Source organism: Sciurus carolinensis, chromosome 14, assembly GCF_902686445.1.
Source record: "Sciurus carolinensis chromosome 14, mSciCar1.2, whole genome shotgun sequence".
NCBI lineage: Eukaryota > Metazoa > Chordata > Mammalia > Rodentia > Sciuridae > Sciurus > Sciurus carolinensis.
Genome location: NC_062226.1, coordinates 24,216,105 through 24,229,937, shown reverse-complemented (window position 1 = coordinate 24,229,937; position 13,833 = coordinate 24,216,105). Strand labels below are relative to the sequence as shown.

Sequence of the window (13,833 nt, the reverse complement as noted above, 5' to 3'; positions counted from 1 at the left end):
TTTTTCCTTGATCCATTCCTAACCCTGTTTTCTTTCCTATATTAGATAGGGTATAGTATATTTCCCGTATGTCCTTCTGACAAGGAGAAAGATCTTAACAAAAATGAGCACTCTGACCCACATATCTTAAAAAAGATATTTTATCACAGTAAAATCTCTTACTGGTAAAACCTGAAAGGACACATCGGTAATAATGGGTACCAGAAAATACGGAGCCAAAGGTTATGTCTCTTTGTCTCTATGAAGCCCAGGACTCTGCCTGTGCAAGGTCGGGACCTGCCAGGTTGCAAGAAGCCTTTCAAATTCCCAACAACCACCACCTTGAACTCTTGCATGATCACCTTATGAGGTATTTACCCAAGCTGCCAGCAGCAGAAGTGACTCTAAAGGGCAGGTTCCAGGCACAAACAGTTTCTCACTCTGCTACAGCCACCACCACAGGGCCACTCTGTCCACAGGTGTGCTACCTTGGCTGGACACACACAGGTCTGGAAATGCCTCAACAGAGCAGACTAGCGAGGGCCTAGCCCAACTTACCATTCACTGTCCATGTGTTTACTGTTATGTATATGTACTCTCAAAAAAAAATGTAGTATTTATGTTTGCAATAAAATGTAGTATTTATGTTTACACAGAACAGTAAAGCTCATCATTTTGTTTAATATTTCCCCTTGGAAATCTACCTACGCATGTAAATGTAAGCCCTGTTATTACTGCTGGCTGAATAATATTCCCTGAGGTGCATAAAAACACATTTTCCCAAACATCCTTCCGAGTTCAGGCACGTGGGCTGCCTCCAATGTGTGTTTTCTTTATTTTTCTTTTTTTCCGGAAGTAACAGCCTTTACTATTACAGGATTTGGCCCTCTGAATTACAAAGTCATTTCTCTACCCTAACCAGGTGTTGTAATCAATACAGTCCTCCTCCCAGATACTGACTAGGTTCTTGAGACAAGATCCCTCCCAGTTTTCCTTCTAAACTAAACTCCCCAACCAGAAAACTTAATTATTCTCATGAAGTTAACAGATTCTCAACACCAGAAATAGGTGGAGGAATGCTTGCCTAACATTGGTATAGAAGTTCATGTTGACCAAAAGAAGACACAGGTTTCTCATTAAGCTTTTGTTTTGATGGGTCTCAAAATTTCTCTGACAGATTTTTGGTCAAGTTGTTTCCATTAAAAAGTACTGATTTTAAAAACTAATAACTTAAAACTGCCACACACTTCTCACATGCTGAAGAGATGAACATCTTTGCCCATGTTTCCTGCAGGTATACGCAACAGGTTTTCATCCCGTTTCCAAAAACCCAGGAGAGGAAGCGATGGGACACGATTTCAATTCCAGGGCTTGATGAGATCAGCATCCGTGATGACACCCCCGTAGTGCATGACTGCCTGTCTCCCCCGAGTCCTCAGGGGTACTTGGTGCCACCAGGCTCACATTTTAGCTAGGGTGCTAAGTACTAGTGTGCTGAACAGTTCTCCCTCTCTACAACAACCACTTGGGTTTCTCTGTGATGTGTACTTCCACATTCTCCCTTTATCACTTGGGTTTTGATCTTTTTCATGGGGGTTTGTGTGTATTTCAGAAACTGTTGGTTTCAGACAACTCACTTTTTTTTCCTCCAAATCTGCCACCAATTTGGGCATTTTTTTTTTTTTTTTTGTTAAGACTCAAACCTTTAAATTTGATAAAGTGAAGCTAAGAATTTTTCTTCTTAGAAGTGTTCTTTTTAGGGTCTTGTCTAAGACATCACCCTCCACCCAAGGACATGGAGATGTCCCTTTACATTTTCATTTATTGCCTTTGTAGTATTATCTTGCCTATTTAGAGGTTTGACCCATTGGGAATTAATTCTTTTATATGGTTTGAAGTAAGAAATCAATTTTATTTTTCTCCCTACATTGAACAAATTTTCTCAACACCATTTGTGAAATAATTCATCTTTTCCCTAGGGATTTATGATGATACCTCAATAACAATAACCAATTCTTGTGAACATAGGTCTACTTCTGAAATATGTTTCTGAGTCAGGACTATCTCATTTTAAATACTAGACTTTGTCTTATATCTTAATATCTAGCAAGGCAAAACCCTCTAGCAATTCAGGAAACTTGATTCTTCCTTGTAAAGTACAGAAATCAATTTGTCAAGTTCTCTCCCCAAATGCTGCTAGACCTTTTTGGCTGGAATTGCATTAAATATATAGATGAATTGTGTGAGGAGGGAGAATTAATATATTTATAATACAAAATTATCCTTTCCAAGATCATGGTATGCCTCTCTAGTCACATCTTTTATATCTCTTAGTAGTTTTAGGACTAATATATCCTTTATCATGTAACACCTGGATAATATAGGTCTTTGTTGCTATTTCAAACAATATTTTAGTTCCTTTTATATTCTCTTACTTATTATTGCTGGTGAAGAAGAGAGCTGTTGGTTTCTGTATCTTGACCTTGGTTATGAAATCCTTACTGCATTGTCTTGATTATGTCTCTTTATTTGTTCCTTTTGGTTTTCTATGTAAACACTCACATTATGTCTTCCCTTCCAGTTCTTATGACTCTGAATTATTTTATTTTTCTACTGCATTGATCAGGACTTCCTGTATTATACTGAATAGTAATAGTAATAATACTGGGGTATCCTTGTCTTATTTTAACCTTAAAGAAATAATATCTAAAGATCTTCTATTAAGTATAGTTAGTTTCAAATTTTTTCAAAAGAGACTGTATCAAGTAAAATATATTTCTATATTAGAAAATTATAATCTTCTAAAAACTATACTTATGTATTCAATTTTTTTTTTTTTGAGACAAGTTCTATGTTGTCCAGGCTGATCTGGAACTCCTGGGCCCAAGTGAACCTCATGCCTCAGTCTCCAGAATAGCTGAGACTAGGTATGCATCACCATGCCTAACTGTTGAGGTTTTTAAAAATATATTTTTAATATATATAATGATAACACTGTAAAATTATACAGGTAAGATTTTTCTCTGTTATCAATTTGCCATTTCTACAAGTGATATTTGATATTGTGTATTTCCAGATACAGTGTTGAATTTAGTTAGCTAATATTTAAATTTATTTAATTTTTTTATTTGTTTAAATTTTTCTTTATGCCACGTTACTTAGTTCCAGAAAAATTTTTTCCTGGCTGAAACTTAATTGAGTATTTTACTTAATAGTGTGTGTGTGTGTGTGTGTGTGTGTGTGTATATATATATATATATGTGTATATATATATATATATATATAAACATATATATTTTCTTCTTCTTCTTCTTCATCTTTTTCTTTTGTTTTGTTTTTGTGGTACTAGGAATCAGGACTTGCATGTGCTTAAGCATTTGCTCTACTACTGAGTTACACCCTAAGCTTGTATTACATAAATTTAAAAGACAGGTTATAGCTATAACTCTTTCCTATTAGATGATATATTTTTGCAGAAAACAAAAACCACTCAAGCTATTTTAAATAGGAAAAGATTCAATACAAGTAATTAGATGTTTTCAAAATTTTTGGAAGGGCTGAAGGAGCAAGCTATAGGCTAAGCCTGGGAGACTGTTATGCAGAAGCCCATGGCTGAGCTGGTTTGCTAAGGCAACTACGCTTTTATTGCAGGTGGACATGTAAAAGGGCCCAGTTGCCTTGTACAACAGGTTGACAGTGTTCAAAAGGTTAGATGTAAGCCTGATGTGGTGACACACACCTTAATCCCTGCTACTCGGGAGGCAGAGACAGAAGGATCACACGTTTGAGGCCAGTTTTGACAAATTAGCAAGACCCTATCTCAAAACAAAAAATAAAAAGGACTGGTAATAAGCTCAGTGGTAGAGTGCCCCTGGGTTCAATCCCCAGTACCAAAAAACAAGGTTAAACATACACTTACCATATGACCCAGTAATTCCATTTCAGGTATATACTCAAGAGATTAAAAACATAGGTTTACACAAAAATTTGTACACAGCAGCATTATCGATAATAGCTAGAAAGCAGAAACCACCCAAGTGTCCATCAGTTGACAAATGGATCAACAAAATATGGTAGTGGACATAGTGGCACATGCCTGTCATCAGCAGTTTGGGACACTGAGGCAGGAGGACTGCAAGTTCAAAGTCAGCCTCAGCAATTTAGTAAGGCCCTAAGCAACTCAGCAAGACCCTGTCTCTAAACAAAATATAAAAAGGGCTGGGGATGTGGCTCAGTGGTTAAGTGCCTCTGGGTTCAATTCCCAGTACAAAAAAAAAAGCTAAATGCATAAAATTGAATATTATTTAGCCATAAAAAATGAAATACTGGTATATGCTACCACATGAATGAAACAAACTCATTTTGCTTAGACAAGAGTAACAAAGCCCACATTTTATAATCTCATTTACATTAAATGTCCAGAATACACAAATATTGAGACAAAGATTAGTGATTGCCTACAGCTGGGGCAAGAAGAGTGGGGAGGGGGGAAGATGAGGAAACAGCAGGGCAATGGATAAGGGGGTGGGATTTCTTCTCAGTGTGATGAAAAAACCCTAAAATTGACTGTGGTGATGGTTGCACAACCCGGAGAACATACTAAAAACCACTGCACTACACACTTCAAATAGGAAAATTTTATGGAAATCACATGCAATTAGAAAAAGGGAGAGAAAGAAAAACCAATGTGTTATGGTCTGGATATGAAATGTTCCCCCATAAAAACTCATGTGAATGCAGGAGAGGAAATGGTTAGACTATGAGAGCTGTAACCTAAACAGCAGATTTATCCATTTGATGTATTAATAATTTGAATTGATTACTGGGTGGTAACAGCAGGCAGGCAGGTGTGGCTGAGGAAGTAGATCAATGGGGATGTACCTGGGGATAATATACTTTGGCCCCTTGCTCAAACTCTCTCTCTCTCTGCTTGCTGGCTATCATGAGCTAAGCAGCTTTCTTCCACCATAGCCTTCCGCCATGATGTTCTGCTTCACCTTAGGCCGAGTGTGATGAAGTGGGCTGACCATGGACTAAACCTCTGAAACATGAGCCAAAGCAAATTTTAAATCCTCTAAGTTGCTCTTGTCAGCTCTTGGTCACAGTAACACAAAATTGACTAGCACACAATGGATGTCTTGCAGGTGATTCCCCTGCTCCACATACCCCACTTCTGAGTTCAAATGTCACATGTCTAATTGATGGAATCAAAATCACAGGCAGAACTTGGGTTTCAAGGTTGTACTGTAACCTCTGCAGTAGAGGCGGGCACACTGGAGAGAGGGCGGGATGGATGCAGAGGAAGTCAATCCACCACCTCCTCATATTTCTCCTTCTTTATTCTGCATCTTCACCTTTTTCTTGGATTAGATTTGCCAAAAATTTGTGTTCTCTTATGAGGCTTTCCAGAGTCAGATTTTGCTTTGGGTGATTGTCCTCCTTGGGGTATGTCTTCCAATTCACTTATTCCTATCCAGATCTGTATTATTTTCTTCTTTTTGTTTCCATTTTGAGTTCGATGATTTGTTCCCTTGTTTTCAATCTTATTTCCTGATAGATGTATTCAAAACTATAAACTTCTAAGCTCTACCTTAGATTCATACTAAACTTTTTCTCTTTTTTGTACTGGGGATTGAACCCAGAGGCACTTAACCACTGAGCCACATCCCCAGTCCTTTTTGTATTTTATTTAGAGACAGGATCTCGCTGAGTTGCTTAGGGACTCGCTAAATTGCTGAGGGTGGCTTAGAACTCGCCATCCTCCTGCCTCAGCCTCCTGGGCCACTGGGATTATAGGTGTGCACCACTGCGTCTGGCCATGCCAAACATTTGATATGCAACGTTCTGATGGTCAATTGATGTGCATCTTAATTTTCTTTATGACTTCCTCTTTAACACACGGGTTCACGTTGTTTTCATTTCCAGACACAGGTGACTTTCCCCCTTTTGTTAATTTCCAGTTCTACTGCATTGGCATCAGGGGACATCTGTATGGTTTTGTCACTGTTTTGCAGGCTAGGGATCCAATCCAGAGCCTTGCACGTGCTAGGCAAGCACTCTACCACTGAACTACACCCCCAGTATCTCATTATAATTTTGATTTGCATTTCCTTAATTATCTTTTCATGTGCCCCTTGGCTATTTGTACATCTTTGGAAAAAAATGTCTCTTCGGAGCTTTTCCCCATTTTTAAATTAGGTTATCTATATTTTTGTTGTTACAATTAAAACTCAATTATTTTTAATCTCTGCTATGCCTAAAGTTTTCCCTTTTTAATTTCTAATATTATTTGTCTTCTTTTTTTCATGATCCATCTTGCCAGAAACTTATTCTGATGGCTCGTTTTATGTGTCAGTTGACTGGGCCCAGGTGCCTAGATATGTGGTCAAACACTGTTGTGGGTGTTCCTGTGAGGGTGCTTTTGGAGGGACACACTCATGGGCTTGGAATTACATGAATTGCCCTCCATAATGGAGGTGGGTCTCATCCATTCCCCAAGCAACGCAGCAACAGTTGCCTTTGGACTTGACCCATAAGAGGGGCTCATTTCTCGGTCTCCAGCCTGCTGGCCCAACCTGCAGACTTTGGACTTGAACTTGCAGCTTCCACAATCATGTGAGCCAGTCCCTAGAATAAGTCTATTGATTTTATTTCTCTGCAGAACCCTGACTAATACACTTATCTCTCTTATTCTTTATCTATCTATCTAAATATTCATCCATTCTGTACTGGGGATTGAACTCAGGGCCTTGGACATGCTAGACAAGCACTCTACCACTGAGCTACCAGCCATCCCTTTTCATATGTTGAGACAGGGCTCTTCCTAAGTTGCCCCAGCTAGCCTCAAACTTGCTATCTTCCTGCCTCAGCCTCCTGAGTAGCTTGGATTACAGGTATGTGCCACCACACACAGTTCTTACTCATATTTTTAAATATCCTCGCTTTTGATTTTGTTGATCCTCTTTACTGAATATTTGGTGTCTATGTCATTAATTCTGCTATGCCCTTATTATTTTTCCTTTTACTTAGATTTAGTCTCTTCTTTCTTGAATGTCTCAATTTTCCTTTTCTTATATCAGTGTTTAAGCCCCAAAGCCAACTGCATCCAGAAGGTTCTATCTAGAGATTCTACAAGCAAATCAACTCCTGATGTCCAACACCAAGTTCCCCAATGTTCTTCCTCCTATTTACTTTCTCGATGAACAATCCCACCACTGACCCAGTCTCCCAATCATGAAACCTCAGTCCCAGAGGTCTCCCCTTCTTCCACTTGGTACATTTACTTAATCGTCGCGTCCTGTGACTCCTACCTCAGACACCTGAGCCTCTCTCTGGGCTACTACTTACCCTCCTATCTGGTTCCTCTTCTACCATGTGCCATGTTTTTCTTTTTCTTTTCATAGGGTTGGGCATGGAACCCAGGGCTCGCACATGCTAGGCGAGCCCTCTAACACAGGTATACCCTAGCCTCATGGATCATCTTTCTGAAGCAGAAATCTGACCCTGTTGCTTCATTGCCTAAAGACTTCTCCTTGGGCTGAGGATATAGTTCAGTTGGTAGAGCGCTTGCCTCCCATGCACAAGGCTCTGGGTTCGATCCCCAGCACCACCACAAGAAGAAAGGACTTTCCCTGCCCCTCCCTCCCCCACCTCCATTCTATCACTGATCTGTCTTCCTTACCTGACTTCCTTAGTCTTGAAATGCATACGCTGTGGCCTTGGGGATCTAGCTCAGTGGTCGAGTACCTGCCCAGCAAACATCAGGTCCTGGGAACTGTGTGGGTTGCACACACAGACATGGCTGACTCCCCTCCCATTTAGCTTGGTCTCTTCTTCCATTTTTATCACTTATTTTTTGTCTTAATCCTTTCCCTCCATTTTCCACTTTATAAACACCTTATTGAGACTAAATAATACTGGTTGGGGGCTTTAAAAAAATAACTGTCAACATTCTCGTCCTTCCCTCTCTTTCTTTCTTCTCACATGGACTCTGTGAACCTTCTATAACTCTTCCCTGTGCGAGAATAATTACAGCCACTTTCTTCTTCCCCTGGTTTCTTCTGTTGCCGTTTCCTCCCGTCAGACATTCCTGTAACATGAGAGGTACTTATTTTCTTGGTTGACTTTGGAGTTTCCCAATATGGTTCTGAGGTTTCCATGCCTGTCTAATTCGTGGGCACTCTGTTCCTTTTCTGCAATCCCCTGAGCCTGCTTTCCATGCTCTACTGGGTGGTTAATGGCTTCTGGTTTGCTATTTATTGCTTCTAATTAACTGCTTGGCTCACAGCCTTCAGGTATTAATTTAGTGCTAGACTCCTTGAAGTTTTAACCAGAAATTGGCCATACCCTTCAGTTTCATCCCTGAGAACTACTACATCAGCCTCCTCCTGGGCTTCCTGAACCATTTTTTCTACCCATTGGAGTCATACAACAACATGGCGGCATCAAGGGGCTTCGTGATATGGGAAGTGCCACATGCCTGTGAATGCAGTCTTGCTGGTGGCATTCTGCTGCTCAGGAACCTGCAATTTCCAGTTGCCTGCCAGATCAACGCTTAACTCCTCAAGTTCGCTCACAAAAATACCCAGCACAGGTCCACAGGGACCGTCCACTCAATGCAGGCTGCTCTACACAGTCCTCTGCTATCCTAGCTGTGTGACCTTGGCTGAGATAGTCACATTTTCTGTGGCTCCCTTAACATCAAGGCAGGGATTGTAGTAGTGTCTAACTCACAGGGTTGCTGAAAGGAGTGAAGTCAATATGGATAAAGTGCCTGGAACAGTGCCTGGCACACAGCAAGCACTTGTAATGAGTTAGCGCCACTGTGTGTTATCATCAGCTCAGATTCATGGAGGACACAGAGAGAAATTAGATGCAGATCGTTACCTTTAAACAATTTCTGGATTAGTGGGGTGACAAGTTACATAGCCACATGCATGGTGGACGTAGGAAGGATATGGGAACGTGAGGGAGCTTGCTTCTTCCCTTTCCCCATGTTTCTGTCCTTTTTGCCTCTTTACCAGCTCTTTCTCAAGATAGGAAAAACTGGTCAGAAACTCACTGATTGGGCCACTTTACAAGCATTCAGATCATTATGTCTTAAAGATAAGCTACCACACATGGCTCTTCTTCCCAGACAGGGACTGGCCCCAAGCTCAAGTCAGGAACCAACATCTGTGTGGCTGGCTGGGTTGTCTCAGGATCTGTTCCTGAAACCTGGCCATCTGAGCGGCAGGGAGAAGGGAGCAGGACCTCACCCCAAGCCAACAGCCCACAGTTCTTTGTTTGCTTTTTCCTAGAACCCACAGAATGGGTATTAGCCCATAATCAAATGGTAGTGCACTGCAAATCCTACTGTGGTTCAGAATATGTAGCTTCTGATTTGAGAAGCTCAAGGGAAAGAGGTATGTGTACAAGTACCAAGACCCTACGCAGACTCCTGAGCACTGACAGTCAAGAGGTCATGGCAGGGTTAGGAGTGTGCCTGGGAGAACAGCCTTCCTTATTGGCCCAGGATGGGAGGGGGAGAAAATCAGGCAAGGCTACCTGAAAGAGGTGGCATTTGAGCTAAGACTGCAAGGATGAGCAGTGTAGGCTAAGATAGTGGGTATCCCAGGAATTCTGAAAACCAGCATAGTTAAAATAACACATAACTTAAATTTTAAAAGTGAGCACAGGAAGGGGTGATCAGAGAAACCAAATGGTGCACAGCTTCTGGATTTGGGGGTCTTGGGCAACCAGACATGAGAGAAATGGTCTGTGGGCAGGGTCAGTGAGGGTCAGCGGTTCTCCCCTGCCTCCCTGAAATCCCTATTCCCACCACTACTGCTCTATTTCTCTTTTTCCAGTTGCCCACTGCCAGGCCCACCTTTCATTACAAACTCAATTTCTTGGCTACTTGGAGTCTGTGCAGTGGGGACTCTGCTGGAGAAAGCAAGTGGCCTGATCTCCACAAAAGAACAACTCTGCTTATTCTGGTGGAAAAAAGAATAGTTTAGGGCTGGGGTTGTCGCTCAGGGGTGGAGTGCTTCCTGGCAGGCGTGAGGCCCTGGGTTCGATTCTTAGTTCCTCAAATAAATAAAATAAAGGGCCATTAACGTCTTTAAAAATTTAGAAAAATGAATAGTTGAAAGGCACGATTCCACATGCCTCTTCCACCAAAGTAATCAGCCTGTGTCCCTCCTTCCCCCACCGAATCGAAATCCACCCTAAGGAAGGTCACGCCCTGCCTCTCATCTCGAGTCCTTCGGCTGCCTGGGGGGCTCAGGCCATCATGCTCACAGTGGTGTAGGATGCTGCTAACAACACCCTCTTCTCTCTTCTGGTTCTGCCTCTCTGGCAGTCCCTTTAAGACAGTGTCACTAATGACTTCTAAGGCTCTGTACTCAGGACCTACAGGGTGAAAGCCCAGGTCATGGTAGGATCTGTATCTGAAGAGGAAGTGAGAAACTGTCAGAGGTCAGGGCAGAAGCACAGGGAGTGGACACTCGGCAGGTGTTCTAGTCAGCTTTCTCACTGCTGTGACTAAAGGACCCAGCCAGAACAACTGTAGAGGAGGAAACATTTATTTAAGGGCTCATGGTTTCAGAGGTCTCAATCCACGGAGAGCAGAGTCCATTCTTCCGGGCTCAAGGTGAGGTTGAACGTCACTGTGGAAGAGTGGCAGAGGGACGTGGCTCACATGATGATCAGGAAGCAGAGACTCCACTCCTCAGACACGAAATATATACCCCGTAGCCACGTCCCAATCCCCTCCTCCAGCCACACCCCACCTGCCTCCAGTTACAACTCATTCAATCCCATCGGGGATTAATCCACTAATTAGGTTAAGGTAACAACCCAGTCATTTCTCCTGCAAACCTTCTTGCATCATCTCGCATGTGAGCTTTTGGGGGACAACTCATCTAAATCATAACAGCGGGGAAGGAGAGTAGGAGAGGTTGTGAAGGGAGGCGGGCCACGGTGCAAACTCCAGAGGACGCCCAAGCTTCCCCCAGGGAGTAGGCTGAAACTATCACAGGTTTTTAAATGCAACACCAACAGGGTCGGAGGTGGGCTTTGGGAAGGATAAGCGGTTACGTGTGCAGAATGGATGCGAGGGGTGACCAGGGATGTGGAAACACAGGCCACAGCAGGCCCTGCCACCACTGCGTGGTCACCTCATCTAAATGCCCTCCCTCTTCCATCTCACCAGTCTTTCATGCCTCCCAGCTGGACTCCACGTAGCTGTCCGTGATTACAGAGCCCACCTGATGTCCAAGTTGATAAAACTAGACGATGCAATTAACAGATCATTCTCTCTGTATGCACAAACTTATATTCTGAGCTTGTCCTTCATCTGTTAGGCATATGTACCCAATGAGAATATAAGCTTCTGCATGCCATGTTAGCGTCACCTGGCAGTACTAGGTTGGATTTATGCAGAATAAATATGCATCAGATGCTTCCAGAAACAGATGGGTTTCAGAATATTTATCCTTTTCCAGAGTGACAGGTTCAGCTTCTGCTTGTTGTCCTCCAACTCTGCCTGCCATTTACACCTTCTTCCTGGCCACATGGCTGCCCAGCTAGAGGACTGCACCTCCTAGCCTCCCCCACAGCTCGGTCATGTAATGACATTTTTGCCAAGGAATATGAGCAGCAGTGATTTGTGCAGGCAGCCTAACAGGTAATTGCTTACCCTGAACTTCTCTATTTCTTCCCCTTAATCTTGAACAAGGACATGCAAGAAACCTAGCTTCTACCACACAGATGAGGACAGAGACTTCGGGGATGGTGGAGCAACAATTGGAAAGAACCTATGTCCCCAAATGACCATATGGAATAGAGCCCACCCACCCGCCCCAGAGCAGCAAGGTTCTTATCTGAGAGAAAAATTATCTTATTTAAGCCACTATATGTTGGGAGTCTCTGTTTCAGCAGTTAACAGTCTACCTAAAAATATGTATTTCCCTAAAATCCATTTTCTCCACTTTCTTTTTTGAACTGGATCTATTATGTCTCAGCTGTGAGGTCATCCGTTCCAGCTTCCTTTACACGTATGTGTGACCACATAACTAAGTAAGTAGAATTGTTAAATGGGAACCTCAAAGTAATCTTATAAAACAGTCAGTGACCTCTTCTTCCTGCTTCCTCTTTCCCACTGTCTGGATTGTGAGTGTAAAGGCTGGAGCTCAAGCAGATATTTAGGACCATGAAGTTACATGCTAAGAAATAGGAAGGAGCAGAAGGGCAGGATCCAGGGTCCTGGAAGACCAGGGAGTCTCCATACAAATTCTGGGTTACTTCCAGCTTTCTTTAGGAGACAGAAAATTCTATCTTGTGGAAGGCATTTATGCTGGTTATATACAGTTCAACCTAGTCCTAATTAACAGAAAACATCCATGAGCAGTTCCCCACATTTCAAACCCCAGCTTGATTGTCAGATATCCCTTTTAGCAGAAGTAAAGGAAAATGACTACTTTCCAAAGTTGCAGAAGTTCCACTCCTGAATAGAATCAGTTTTCTTTTGTGCTCATTGAAGCAGCTCTACGGGGAGGCTGGTGGCTGACAACCCCCAGTCTCCCAGCCCAGATGGCCCCAACAATGACGGTTCACACTAGGAGACCGCAACTGTGGTGGCCGAAAAGTGGGTTAGGAGTGGGGAGGGAGATGTGACCCAGCTCTGGTGCCAGGGCAGTGAGCACCAACAGAACACTAAGATGGGGCGCTAGTCATGGGAAACTCAGGTCAATACGGGGAGGAACAAGGCAGCGCTTCTCCTTAAGCTGGGGTTTCTACTTCCCACCAGATGCCCAGGTCTCACACACCCCAGGCGAGATGGTGGCCTCCTCTCCGGCTGGGAGGGTAGAGGCCCGACACTGAGAACCGGGGAGCCTCAGTTCAGCACCGCTATCCACAGCCTCACAAGACTCGGGTGACCACCTCCCTCTCCCGTCCTCGGTCTCCCCACGTGTAAGGCAGACAGCAGAAGCTGGTCCCAGCCTCCAAGCCCGTGGGGGTCTGAGTGGTGCGCTCCCCAGCTTGGCCTTGGCGGTGCACAGCTGTCCCCCACTGGCATTCTTACCAACCCCCTTCCGCCTCCATTCTGCCGCCTCGGTCCCCACCTCGCGTCTCCCCTCCCGCAGCCCCTCACCCTCCCGCAGCCTCACCGTCATCGGACAGGTAGCGCAGGTCGTAGAACTCCCCCGCAAAGGTGCCGTAGGAGGAGTCGTGTCGCGGCACCGCCTCGTCGGCGCCCGCGTCCCCCCGCGCGCGGCCCCGGGGTCCCCGGCCCCCAGGGCCCGCGCCGTCGTCCGCGGGGCTGGCAGCGCAGGCGGCGGGCCCCTCCAGCAGCAGCAAGAGCAGCGGCGCCCAGGCCCGCGGGCACTGCCAGGGCGGCCGCGCCATCGCTGCGCACCGATCCCGCAGCCAGGCCGCTCCGGCCGCAGCGGGGGCGCCGCGGGCGCGGGCCGGGACCGAGCCGCCGCCGCCGCCGCCAGCACGCGCCCGCGCAGCCGCGGAGCCGCCGCACCCGCCGCCACCCCGCCTCGCTCTGCGCATCCTCGCTCCAGCCCCGCAGCCTCCCCCTTCCACTCACCATGTCGTCTTCTCCTCCCCAGGAGCGTCCCTTCTCGCGACTTCCTCCCATTCTCCCCATCCCCCTGATCTCTGTCCTCGTGCTCCTCCAATCTCCCATCCATGCGGGTTTGGTCTTTCTAGGCCCTGCTACTCAAAGTGTGGTCCCCAGACCAGCAGTATCAGCATCACCAATCTCAGGCCCCACGCTATCAATCAGGATTTGCTTTTTACCAAAATCCCCAGGATCCCACCGCAGAAGCGTTCTTCTAGGGGGTTTACCCTGGTCACGACGTG

The 13,833-nt window shown here is 44.7% G+C and overlaps 1 protein-coding gene across 1 annotated transcript in view; it reads right to left on the bottom strand.

The window, feature by feature from the left end:
- Nucleotides 1-13,521, bottom strand: part of Frrs1l (ferric chelate reductase 1 like) — a 37,592-nt gene extending 24,071 nt beyond the window's left edge. Inside the window, exon 1 of the mRNA XM_047525784.1 lies at nucleotides 13,131-13,521. Coding sequence (XP_047381740.1) covers nucleotides 13,131-13,521 — 391 coding nt within the window. The remainder of the gene's footprint in view (nucleotides 1-13,130) is intronic.
- Nucleotides 13,522-13,833: the final 312 nt, after the last annotated feature.